Source organism: Aotus nancymaae, unplaced genomic scaffold, assembly GCF_030222135.1.
Source record: "Aotus nancymaae isolate 86718 unplaced genomic scaffold, 86718_ANA_hifiasm-v0.15.2.pri h1tg000058l, whole genome shotgun sequence".
NCBI lineage: Eukaryota > Metazoa > Chordata > Mammalia > Primates > Aotidae > Aotus > Aotus nancymaae.
Genome location: NW_026988472.1, coordinates 5,606,098 through 5,619,248, shown reverse-complemented (window position 1 = coordinate 5,619,248; position 13,151 = coordinate 5,606,098). Strand labels below are relative to the sequence as shown.

At 40.4% G+C, this 13,151-nt stretch overlaps 1 protein-coding gene across 2 annotated transcripts in view; it reads right to left on the bottom strand.

The window, feature by feature from the left end:
• The window catches only part of WNK3 (WNK lysine deficient protein kinase 3), a 176,505-nt gene that overhangs the window by 127,977 nt on the left and 35,377 nt on the right, over nt 1-13,151 (bottom strand). For both annotated transcript variants that reach the window (XM_064364323.1, XM_064364322.1), the window contains 2 exons: nt 2,147-2,319; nt 101-321 (listed from right to left, as the gene is read on the bottom strand). In XM_064364323.1, the coding sequence (XP_064220393.1) occupies nt 101-321; nt 2,147-2,319 (394 nt within the window). The remainder of the gene's footprint in view (nt 1-100; nt 322-2,146; nt 2,320-13,151) is intronic.

Here is a 13,151-nt window from a genome sequence, read left to right as displayed (position 1 = left end):
TTCGTCCTATTAGCCATAGCTGGCTGATCCCTGTTCTAGACCTATACAGTTGAAAAAAATCTCTCTTTACCCAACCAGTAAACTATAAAACATTAATCACCAATGACACTCTTAGCAAAGGATGTGCGCATTAAGGTGGCTAATCCTAGATCACCAATCTTCACAGATCCAGTGGGTCCCGTGATGAAAATATTGTCACACTTCAGATCCCGGTGAATAATAGGAGGAGTCCTAGTGTGCAAGAACTGCAACCCCTTTAAAATTTGCCTGCACCAGCTCCTTAAGACCTTTGGTTTCATGACTTTAAATCGTTTTAAGTACCTATACAAAGAAACAAAAGACCATGTGTAAACAAACATGTCCAGCTTATTATATGAATACTATTAAGGTAAATCACATAAGCAAACAACTTATGCACTATGATTCCCATCACTGAGTTGTTTTCTATTGTCTGTTCTGGCAAAAAAATTTTTAAATCTAAGACCTCATTCTTAGATAAGACATCCTACCAAGCCGTAGCTTTTTTTTTTTTTTTTTTTTTGAGACAAAGTCTCACTCTGTCTCCCAGGCTGGAGTGCAGTGGTGCAATCTCTGCTCACTGCAGCCTCTGCCTCCCAGGTTCATGTGATTCTCATGCCTTAGCCTCCCAAGTAACTGAGACTATGGGGGCGCACCACCATGCCCAGCTAATTTTTGTATTTTAGTATACAGGGTTTTATCATGTAGGCCAGGCTGGTCTTGAACTTCTGACCTCAGATGATCCACCTGCCTCAGCCTCCCAAAGTGCTAGAATTACAGGCATCAGCCACCTCCCCTAGCTAAGTGTAGCATTTTTAATTCAAAGTAAGAATCATTCCAGAGTGGCCTTTTGTAGAATGACAGCATAATTTTTTTAAAAAGTCCTTGTCTACTACCTAGCAACTGCTTATATAAAGTCACGAGAAGGTTAAACTATGTAAAATTTTAGTATACACAGAAATGCTAGGAAACAAAAAGTTTATGTGATATTGAATATTTGCAAGTGATTAAACCACATTTAATATTTACAAGTCATTATTCACCAAATGAATAGTTGCTATTAGAAATAAGACTATTATTATTTGATAGCCTATAATACTATAGTATTAGACTATATAATACTATATGTTATACTATATATTATAATACTATATGAATATACTATAATACTATATTAGAATACCATAATAGTATTGCTCACTAGATATTTGAACTTGACAAAGCCCTCCATATTATCTTCTATGAAATATTATCTTCTATGAAATAAAATTATGGCTGGGCATCGTTCCTTAATCCTATAACCCCAGCACTTTGAGAGGCTGAGGTGGGCAGACTGCTTTAGCTCAGGAGTTCAAGATCAGCCTGGGCAACATGGTGAAACCCCATCTCTCAAAAAATATTTTAAAAAATTAGCCAGGCATGTTGGTGTATGCTTGTGGTCCCAGCTACTCAGGAGGCTGAGGTGGGAGGGCCACTTGAGCCCAGCGAGGTCAAAGCTGCAGTTAGCCATGATCACACCACTGGACCACTCCAGTCTGGGTAACAGAGTGAGATCCTGTCCCAAAAAATAATAAAATAAAATAAAATTATATTCTCTATAACGATTTCTAATTCTAAAATTCTATAATATCCCACAAATATTGATTTCTCAGCACTCTATTTTTTAACAAACTTCATTAACATCTGAATTTTTTTACCCTAACTTAAAACAGACACTAGTTTCAGAATCTATAAATTCTTTTTTTTTTGAGACGGGATCTGGCTTTGTCAACCAGGCTGGAATATAGTGGCACGATCATGGCTCACTGCAACCTCCACCTCCCAGGTTCAAGCCATCCTCCAACTCAGCCTCCTGAGTAGCTGGGACTACAGGTGTGTGCCACCACATTTGGCTAATTTTTGTATTTTTTTGGTAGAGACAAGGTTTCACCATGTTGCCCAGGCTAGTCTTGAACTACTGGGCTTCAGAGATCCACCCTCCTCAGCCTCCCAAAGTACTGGGATTACAGGCCACTGCACTAGCCAGATTCTACAAATTCTTTGAGTAGTTTTATTTTATAAAAATTGTTATGACTCCTGGAAATTATTTCCAAATAAAACTCCATTGGTACTATCAGGGTCAACTTACGTCTTTAAGGTTCCAGATGTCATTAGTTCAGTCACTAATACAATACATTTCTTTCCTTTTAATATAGATTCCCAGGAATCATAAAATCGAACTATATTGGGGTGCTGGAGACCCTTCAACATCTCTGCTTCTTCCTTGAATCTTTGCTGCTCAGCTTTGGTTAACTTTCGATCCTGAAAAGGAATAACAAGTCCCAAAATGAAGTCATGAAAATTCTCATGCACATTTCTAACACCACTCAAATGAATGCCTTATTGAATTTATGTACGTATGTGTATATTTATTTATTTTTGCCTGTCAATGCTTTTCTCAAGACTTATATCATCACAGACATCCTTTATTAGTTACTTTGACTCCTCCAACATGGCAATGCAGCAGTTATTATACGTACATTATAATATAATTGCTATGAGTATATTACAAACCCACCTGGGTAATAAATCAGTATCTTGAAAAACAATATATCAAAATGAATTGAGAAAAAGCAATAAAACAGATAGGAAAGTTTCCCTAAGAAATCTCTAAGTTTCCATATCTAAAACATCTGTAATGTCAGAACAGGAAGAATAAAAATGTTAGACATCTAGACATTTAATCTAGTTAAATTTCTGAATTGCCAAAATAAAACTGCTCTAGGTTTCCAGACAGAAATATCAGGTTATGAACCAGTGAAAGACATTCCAATAGGCATTGGGCCTCTCATCTGCTACATTAACTGCTAGAAGTCAAAGGAGCAATTTTTCAGAATTCTGAGGGAGAACTATGACCTTAAAATTCTGATCCCAGACAAGCTATGAATCAAGTTTAAAAGGGAAAAAATTCTACATTTCTCGACAACAGGGACACAAACAGTACACCACCCCATACACCATTTCCAACCGTATTACTCAAAGAACTTCAGTAAAAATGTGGCCAAATAAAGTTAGAAAAGGAAGGTATGGGCTGGGAGCAGTGGCTCATACCTGTAATCCCCAGCACTTTGGGAGGCCGAGGTGGGAGGAGCACTTGAGCCCAGTTGAAGACCAGCCTGGCCAACATAGTGAGACCCCTGTCTCTACAAAAAAATAAAAAAATAATAGCTGGGTGTGGTGGTGCATGTTTGTAGTCCCAACTATTCAAGAAGGTGAGGGGAGAGGATCACTTGAGCCTGGTAGGCCGAGGTTGCAGTGAACCGAGATCATGCCACTGCACTCCAACCTTGGTGACAGAGTGAGACCCTGTCTCAAAAATATTACATTAAAAAAATAAAATGTTGAAAAGATTTTGTTACCAAAGTTGTACATGATATTATCTTCTGATTTCTTTAATTCTCTTTCACAGCATGGCTATATTTCATTTCTCATTCCCTTTTTTTTTTTTTTTTTTTGTAGATGGAGTCTTGCTCTGTCACTCAGGCTGGAGTGTAGTGGTATCTCAGCTTACTGCAACCTCCGCTTCCCAGGGTCAAGTGATTCTCTTGCCTCAGCCTCCTGAGTAGCTAGGTGTCCGCCACCATGCCTGGCTAATTTTTGTGTTTTTAGTAGAGATGGGCTTTCACCATGTTGACTAGGCTGGTCTTGAACTCTTGGCCTCAAGTGATCCACCTGCCTTGGCCTCCCAAAGTGCTGGGATTACAGATGTGAGCTACCACACCTGGCCTTCTCATTCCTTTCCTTGTGTATTTCTGCCATATTTTCTTCATCAGGTTCATTAATCATTTTTCAGAAAGTCCAAAATAATAAAATCTATTTATCCTATTTTTATGTTTATAAATTTTAAATTAATTTCAGATTTTATGAATTCCTTCTTCCTTTCTTTTGCTGTTATTTTCCTAATTTCTCCACATGAGTACTAAATTCCTTTAGTTATTGTTCATTAATAATGAAGATATTTTAGGCTACACATTTTCTAACAGGTACAACTTTTATAACGATCTACAGGTTTTGCTATAATGTCTTCTCTTTTTCATTGCTTTCTAGTTTATCATTTCAGTTCTGATTTCCTCTTTGATTCAAAATTTACCTAGGGGTGTGATTTCTGCTCTCTAATTAGTTAAGAATCTTTTGGTTATTTATTTTATTATTTATTTCCAATCTTATTCAGTAATGCAAGTACAAACTCTCTCTTCTTAAGGATTTTTTGGGCCACATATAACAACGTATATTTCCTGTTTGAAGGATATAAAGTTCTGTACATCCATCAAATAAAGTTTGTGGATTGTGGATTATATTATTCAACTCCTCTGTATTTACTTACTTTCTGTATACTAGATCTCTCCTATTTGAAAGAAATGCCCTTGAAATTTCCCACTACAAATACATGTTTATCTTTTTTGAAAATGCTACTAGAGGTTATTAAGCCAAAATATTTTTGGAGTCTACAGGTTTTTAATATATCTTCTTAAACGATGAAGTATATGATTTCATAATATCCTGTTTTAACCTTGCTTTCCTCCTTTTCTGATATACCTTAACATTGCCACTTTTGGACCAGGTGTGGTGGCTCACGCCTGTCATCCCAGCACTTTGGGAGGCCGAGGCGGGCAGATCACCTGAGGTCAGGAGTTCAAGACCAGCCTAGCCAACATGGTGAAACCCTGTCTCTACTAAAAACACAAAAAAATTAGCCAGTTGTGGTGGCATGTGCCTGTAATCCCAGCTACTTGGGAGGCTAAGGCATGAGAATCGCTTGAGCCTGAGAGGCAGAGGTTGCAGTGAGCCAAGACCATGCCACTGCACTCCAGCCTGGGTGACAGAGTGAGACTGTCTCAAAAGAAAACAAAAAAAACAAAAAACACTGCCACTCTTGCTTTCTCTTTGCTTGTTCATATCTTTACCTTTTCTTTATCACTGCTTTAAGTATGATTTTAGTAAACAACACATGTGAGTTTTGTCTTTTAACTGCAACTGACAGTCTGAGTTTCTTAATAAGCAAACGCAACATGTCCACATTGGGTATAGCAAATAATATACTCGATTTTACTCCTTCAATCTTATTTTATGTTCTTTATTTTACTTGTTGTTTTCTATTATTAACTAAGAGATGTATCAGGCCAAGCACAGTGGCTCATGCCTGTAATCCTAACACTTTGGGAGGTCAAGGTGGGTGCACTGCTTAGGCTCAGGAGTTTAAGACCAGCCTGAGCAACATGACGAAGCCTTTTCTCTATAAAAAATACAAAAATTAGCCGGGCATAGTGGTGTATGCCTGCAGTCCCAGCTACTTAAAGGGCCGAGGCAGGAGGATCACTTGAACCTTGGAGGTCGAGACTACAGTGAGCCATGTTTGCACCACTGCACCCTAGCCTGGGTGACAAAGTGGAGACCCTGTCTCAAAAAATGAACAGGCATCTATTTTTCCTTTTTTACTAGTGGTTAGCCTCCCTTTCCAGACACACAAGATCAAACATATTTATCTGTTATAAGAAAGTAAGTAACTCATCTACTTGTTCTCCCTACTTCATCTAGCCCCCACTCACCAAAAACAAATAAATAATCTAAAATACTAATGCTTTTCACCCTTTCTATCATACCAGATAGACAACACATGTAGAAGACTTAATCACTGGTCAGGCACCATGGCTCACACCTGTAATCTCAGTACTTTGGGAGGCCAAGGCAGGTGAATCAATCAAGCTCAGGAGTTCGAGATCAGCCTAGGCAACATGGCAAAACCTTGTCTCTATTAAAAATAAAAAAAATTAGCTGAGCATGGTGGCACGTCCCAGTAGCTGTAGTCCTAGCTACTTGGGAGGCTGAGGTGGGATGATCACTTGAGCCTGAAAGGTGGAGGTTGTGGTGAGCCAAGATCCCACTACTGCACTCCAGCCTGGGCAACAGAGCAAGACCCTGTCTCAAAAAAATTAAAAAAAAAGACTTAATCACCCCTACTCACTCCACTCCCATATAATTACCCCTCCCCCTCAAACACTTCTATTCTAGCTGTAGAGTCTTTACTTAGCACTTTAATCAAATATTCCATTCATTCAATAGCAACATGTTAGTTAGATAGATCTAGCTTAATCTTTTTAACTATTATATAGTTTTCTGCACTATGGTCCATGAATATCTTTTTCACCCTGGAAGATGATATCTTAGCTGATTAGAGATTCTTGGATGGTGTAGCCTCTTCCCCTTAATGGTCTACCATCTTCTAGCTTCTAGCATTGAAGATAAGAAGCAAGGTGAATGTAAGATTCTTTTTTCTTTTTCTTTTTCTTTTTTTTTTTTTTTTTTTGAGACAGAGTTTCGCTCTTGATACCCAGGCTGGAGTGCAATGGCGCGATCTCGGCTCACCGCAACCTCCGCCTCCTGGGTTCAGGCAATTCTCCTGCCTCAGCCTCCTGAGTAGCTGGGATTACAGACACGCGCCACCGTGCCCAGCTAATTTTTTGTATTAGTAGAGACGGGGTTTCACCATGTTGACCAGGATGGTCTCGATCTCTTGACCTCGTGATCCACCCGCCTCGGCCTCCCAAAGTGCTGGGATTACAGGCTTGAGCCACTGCGCCCGGCCTTTTTTTTTTTTTTTTTTTTTTTTGAGACAGAGTCTTGTTCTGTCGCCAGGTGCCAGGCTGGAGTGCAGTGGTGCGATCTCGGCTCACTGCAACCTCCACCTCCCGGGTTCAAGCAATTCTCCTACCATCTCGGCTTCCTGAGTAGCTGGGACTACAGGCTCGCACCACCACGCCCAGCTAATTTTTGTATTTTAGTAGAGATGGGGCTTCACTATGTTGTCCAGGATGGTCTCAATTTCTTGACCTTGTGATCCACCCGCCTCAGCTCCCAAAGTGCTGGGATTACAGGCATGAGCCACCGCACGCAGCCTAAGATTCTTTTTTCTTGGTTAGTCTAGTGATTTACCAGATTTTACCTAGATATCTCCTTTTAGATACTACTTATTTTTGATGGTCGAGACTACTAATTCAAGTCAGAAAAGTGATTATTTTCCCCTCATATTCAATTCTCCTCTTCTGATTCCCTGATTTACTCAGAGGGGCCCTGGGGTACCTTATATAGTTCCATGAGTGAAGGAGCTATAGCAGTCTCTCTCCTGAGGGCTGCTCTGTACCAACTAACATCTTACTACACATCGAGCAAATGTGTTTGCTCCTTATTCCCCCAGACTGCAAAAGCTAACTCTCTCTGCTACTCTGTAGATTAAAAATGACCCCATCTACCCTCTAGACCCTCTGGACTAAAAGACTGGCCAGCACACCAGTCTTTTAGTTCCGCTCACACTTTTGAGGGGGCAGAACTATACAAAGAAGTCAGTAGATCTTCCCCTGTATCATAGACTGAATGTTTGTGTCCCCTCTCCCTCCACCAAAATTTGTATGTTAAAACCCCAACCCCCAATGTGACTGTAATTGGAGACAGGGCCTTTATGTCATAAGGGCGGGTCCTTGATCCAATACGATTATCCTTATAAAAAGAGACAACAGAGGCCTGGCACATGACTGTAATCCCAGCACTTTGGGAGGTTGAGGTGGGCGGATCACCTGAGGTCAGAAGCTTGAGACCAGCCTGGCCAACATGGTGAAACAGCACCTCTATTAAAAATACAAAGAATTAGCTGGGTGAGGTGGTGGGCACTTGTAATCCCAGCTACTAGGGAGGCTGAGGCAGGAGAATTGATTGAACCCGGGAGGCGGAAGTTGCAGTGAGCCAAAATCGCGCCACTGCACTCCAGCCTGTGCAACAGAGCGAGACTCCATCTCAAAAAAAAAAAAAAAAAAGACGAGAAAGCTCACCCCTGACTCTCCTCAATAAGTCAGGAAGAAAGCCCTAACCAGAAACCCACCAAGCTAGACCTTGATCTGGGACTTACAATCTCTACAACTTTGAGAAAAGATGCTCAACATTATTAGTTGTCAGGGTAATGCAAATCAAAACCACAATAAAATATCACTTCACACCCATTAGGATGGCTATTATCTAAGTAAATAAACATATATGTATATAAATAAATAAGAAGTGTAGCCGAGCGCAGTGACTCACACCTGTAATCCCAGCACTTTGGGAGGCCTAGGTGGGTGGATCACGAGATCAAGAGATCGAGACCATCCTGGCCAACATGGTGAAACCCCATCTCTACTAAAATTACAAAAACATTAGCTGGGCATGGTGGCACATGCCTGTAGTCCCATCTACTTGGGAAGCTGAGCCAGAAGAATCACTTGAACCCGGGAGGCAGAGCTTTCACCACGTGGGCCAGGCTGGTTTTGAACTCCTGACCTCAGGTGATCTGCCCACCTCAGCCTCCCAAAATGCTGGGATTATAGGCATGAGCCACCATGCCCGGCCTAACCTGACTGTCTTAAATGCACCTATAATTGGCTAGAAGTCCTCTACTCATGATAGACAGCAGATCTACTCTGAAGGATAATGAATAATTCTTTTTTCAGACAGCGTCTCACTCTGTCACCAGGCTGGAGAGTAGTGGCACGATCTCAGCTCACTGCAACTTCCACCTCCCAGGCTCAAGTAATCCTCCCATCTCAGCCTCCTGAGTAGCTGGACGTGTATGTGCCACCATGCCTAGCTGATTTTTGTATTTTTTGTAGAGAAATACACTACATGCACGTGCCACCACGCCCAGCTGATTTTTGTATTTTTTGTAGAGATGGGGTTTCACCATGTTGCCCAGGCTGGTCTCAAACTTCTGACCTCAAGCGATCTGCCTACCTAAGCCTTCTAAAGTGCTGCGATTACAGCCACGAGTCACCGAACCTGGCCAGAATAATGAATAAATTTTGATGCCTTCTGATTAAATTAGTAGAATGCAAGTCTTACATGCGCCAAACTAAACTACCCTACTTTATCCTTTGATCCTACAGATTGAAAGTAGTCACCACTAGGAATAAAATTTTACAGAATTATAACTGCTGCCCCAGGTGTACTGCTGGAGGTGAAGTCTACTAAAAATGTAGAGCCAAGATCTTCAAAACCCCACTTCAACAGTAAACCTGTTAAAGTAGCACCAAAATCTAGAGAAAAATACTTAGAGTAGAGCTTTCAGCTACTATAGTAGCATCCTTTACACACACACACACACACACACACACACACACACACCCCTACACACATTATTGTATTAATGACAACCACTTTGAAAGAGTAACTTTCACACATCATCAATAAGAATCCTTACACAAGAAAGGAATGATGAATCACAAAAGACAAACTAGAGAACAGCACTAGCTAACGGAGTTGACATAGATGCCAGGAAAATTCTAGTTTATGAAAATGATCCCTAAATCTTGCTGTCTCAAGATAAGGCCACCAAAAAGAAAGCATCAAACACCACTTTTTCAATGTTATAAATGTTCATTTACATGGCTGGTAAACAGGAGTCAAATACAAATTTATCAAATAGATTTCAACTACTACACACTACTTCAAAAAGAAATATTATCCTTTTATAAATGTTAACTAAACATTCAATCTATTATAACATATGGAATGCTAAAAATGTACACAAAACCTTTCCAGAGACATGGCACAATACCAGCATGACCAACCTGCATATATATTTATTCAAGATAAGAAGCATTTCATTTCCAAAAGGTAAACTATGTCTTTATCAGCTATGTCTCTTAATGTAAACACCAATAATGATCTACAGAACCAAGTCAGAGGCTACAAGGATCTGTTTCTGCAAACGTGAAAGAAGAAATCATTAACAATGATATAAAATCTATATTATAAAATAACTTAATCAAGAAAGGATGAATATTACAAAAGCGTCAAAATGATGCTTAGCTTACAAAGCACTCCATCAATGAATATTCTTTTTTCTTTTTAGAGACAGGGTCTCACTCTGTGTTGCCCAGGTTGGAGTGCAGGTTTCAATCATAGCTCACTGCAGCTTTGAACTCCTGGGCTCACATGATCCTCTTGCCTCAGCCTCCCAAGTACCCAAGACACTACTGGGACATGCCACTATATCTATGCTCAGAATTTTTTTTTCTCTTTGTGGAGATGAGGTCTTGCTATGTTGACCAGGCTGGTCTTGAATTCCTGTCCTCAAGCTATTCTCCTGCGTCAGCTTGAATATTCTTGATAAACATGAGGTTGCTAAGTATTTTAACACTACCACTTATTAAACACTAAAATGTGTCACATGCCTTACAAGTATTCTCTCTAATCATCAATGTTTTTGTTTTTGTTTTGAGATGGAGTCTTCCTCTGTCACCCAGGCTGGAGGGCAATGGCACGATCAGGGCTCACTGCAACCTCTGCCTCCTGGGTTCAAGCGATTCTCTTGCCTTAGCCTGCCGAGTAACTGGGATTACTGGCACGCGACACCATGTCCCACTAATTTTTGTATTTTCAGTAGAGGAGGAGTTTCGCCAAGTTGGCCAGGCTGGTCTTGAACGCCTGATCTCAGGTGATCCACCCACCTCGGCCTACCACAGTGCTGGGATTACAGGCGTGAGCCAATATGCCCAGTCAATATTTTATTTCTTAAACTGGGCAGTAGGTACACAGTTTCCATTATGTTACTCTTTATTCTTTTTGGTACATCCAAAGTATTTATCGTATTTTTCTTTAAAAGAAAAGTAAAAAATTAAGGCTCCAAAAAATTAAAAGCTTTCAGTTAGGTACACAAGGTACCTAACTGGCACAGGCAACACTGGAACGCTGTACATTGAATTCTGAATCCAAAGCACTTTCTAGTTCACTACTTTGCCTCTCAGAAACAGCATTCATAGCAATGAGTGCAGATATCTAATTCATAAACCACTTTCCATGGAAAGATGGTATAGTACCTCAGAACTAATGCTAAATGAAAGAAACAGACACTGGGGATAATGGTAATTTGTAAATGGTGACATCAAAGTATCAATCAAGAAATCAGGGTATTAATAGTCATAGTCTGGCCATATTACCATGTTAAAGCTTTGAGACAGCAATGGTATTACCACCTAAAGAAAAGTGCTTGGCCGGGTGTGGTGGCTCATGCCTGTAATCCCAGCACTTTGGGAGGCTGAGGCGGGTGGATCACCTGAGGTCAGGAATTCGAGACCAGCCTGGCCAACATGGTGAAACCCTATCTCTACTGAAAATACAAAAAAAGCAGGGTGTGGTAGAGCATGCCTGTAATCCCAGCTAGTCAGGAGGCTGAGGCAGGAGAATGCTTGAACCTGGGAGGCAGAGGTTGCAGTGAGCCGAGATCGTACCATTGCACTCCAGCCTGGGCGACAGAGCAAGATTCCACCTCAAAAAAAAAAAAAAAAGTGCTCACACATGGTAGTTAAGATAATAAATCAAAAGGGAATAACCATGCATAGAATCAGGTTCACTTATCTTTCAGAACTGCTGATCAAAGATGTCCTCATACAATCAGGATGTGAGCATTCAGTTCATTCGGTCAGGCTACTGCCTTAGCAGGAGGACATGCAGGAACATCTAGCTCCTTTGTTCTGACTCTCTAAGCACCAAGCCAGCTTCTGATTATAATTTAGCTCCCCATGTATCTAGCCAAAAGACTACATAGAACATTTTACCTAACAACTATATCTCATTTTAAAATAATAAACTTGTGTCCTAGACTTAGAAGTTGGAGTAAACACAAGTCAGTCTCCCCAACTCCCCAACCTCTGGACAGTGACAAAAGGTGAAGGCCAGATACTGAACTATGACAATCTAACCGTGAAACTATTCCTCAGGTACCCTTCAATGACACCACTAACTGGCATCCCTTGAGTTTCAGCAGTTCAATGTTAAGAATCTTATTTTAAACAGGATCCATTTAAGAAGCCACTTGTTCTAAAATGGTTAAAAACATTAAAGAGGGACCGGGCGCGGTGGCTCACGCCTGTAATCCCAGCACTTTGGGAGGCCGAGGCGGGTGGATCACGAGGTCAAGAGATCGAGACCATCCTGGTCAACATGGTGAAACCCCGTCTCTACTAAAAATACAAAAAATTAGCTGGGCACGGTGGCGCGTGCCTGTAATCCCAGCTACTCAGGAGGCTGAGGCAGGAGAATTGCCTGAACCCAGGAGGCGGAGGTTGCGGTGAGCTGAGATCGCGCCATTGCACTCCAGCCTGGGTAACAAGAGCGAAACTCCGTCTCAAAAAAAAAAATAAATAAATAAAAGAATGATCTACCCAATCTAGTGAGTGGGAAATTGTTCAATCATCTATGCAAATTTTTATATATGTAATTGATGGAATACAAATCCTGACTCTGCTCCATTGGGCAAACTGCTTAATACATCTAAATTTCAGTTCCACCATCTGAAAACTAATAATCCTTATCTCATATACCTATTCTAAGAATTAAATAAAATATTCAAATTAAGTACCAGTATAAGTGTTCCATTAATGTTAATTTTGATAAATGGAAAATATATGATACCCGCTATTACTAACTATACCAACATAAATTCTCCTATTGTTGGGTTTCCAGAAACTTAACAGGTATACTGGGGAGAAATCACATAAAACTAAGAGGTAATACAAATTAATAAAAGTAGAAGGAATGTGAGAAAAAAATCATCAGAACACTACAGTTATAATGATGACATGCAAGATACAACAAAGGATGCTAAAATCATCAGGCAAAAGTTCAAGGGAAAACAGTATATTTGCATACTCTCAAAGATCTACCCCAAGATATTTACTAATATACAACAGGAAAAGTAGTAACTTTACAGGAGAGAAAGCCTGACAGATACCACCTTAACCAAGTGATCAAGATTATTATTACCAGTAATACAACATGTACCCCCAGTTATAATGAACTGAGGATGGTTCATCACTTCTGTGGTATTCCTGTCAAAAACGCATAGTCTAAATCTAATCATAAGCAAATAAAAGACAAAGTCAAATTAAGGGGCAACCTAAAAAACAATTAAGGCCAAGCATGGTGGCTCACACCTGTAATCCCAGCACTTTGGGAGGCCAAGGCGGGAGGATTGCTTGAGGCCAGGAGTTAGAGATCAGCCTGTTCAGCATAGCAAGACCCTATCTCTACCAAAAATAAAAATACAACACATTAACATAAAGGGAGACTGG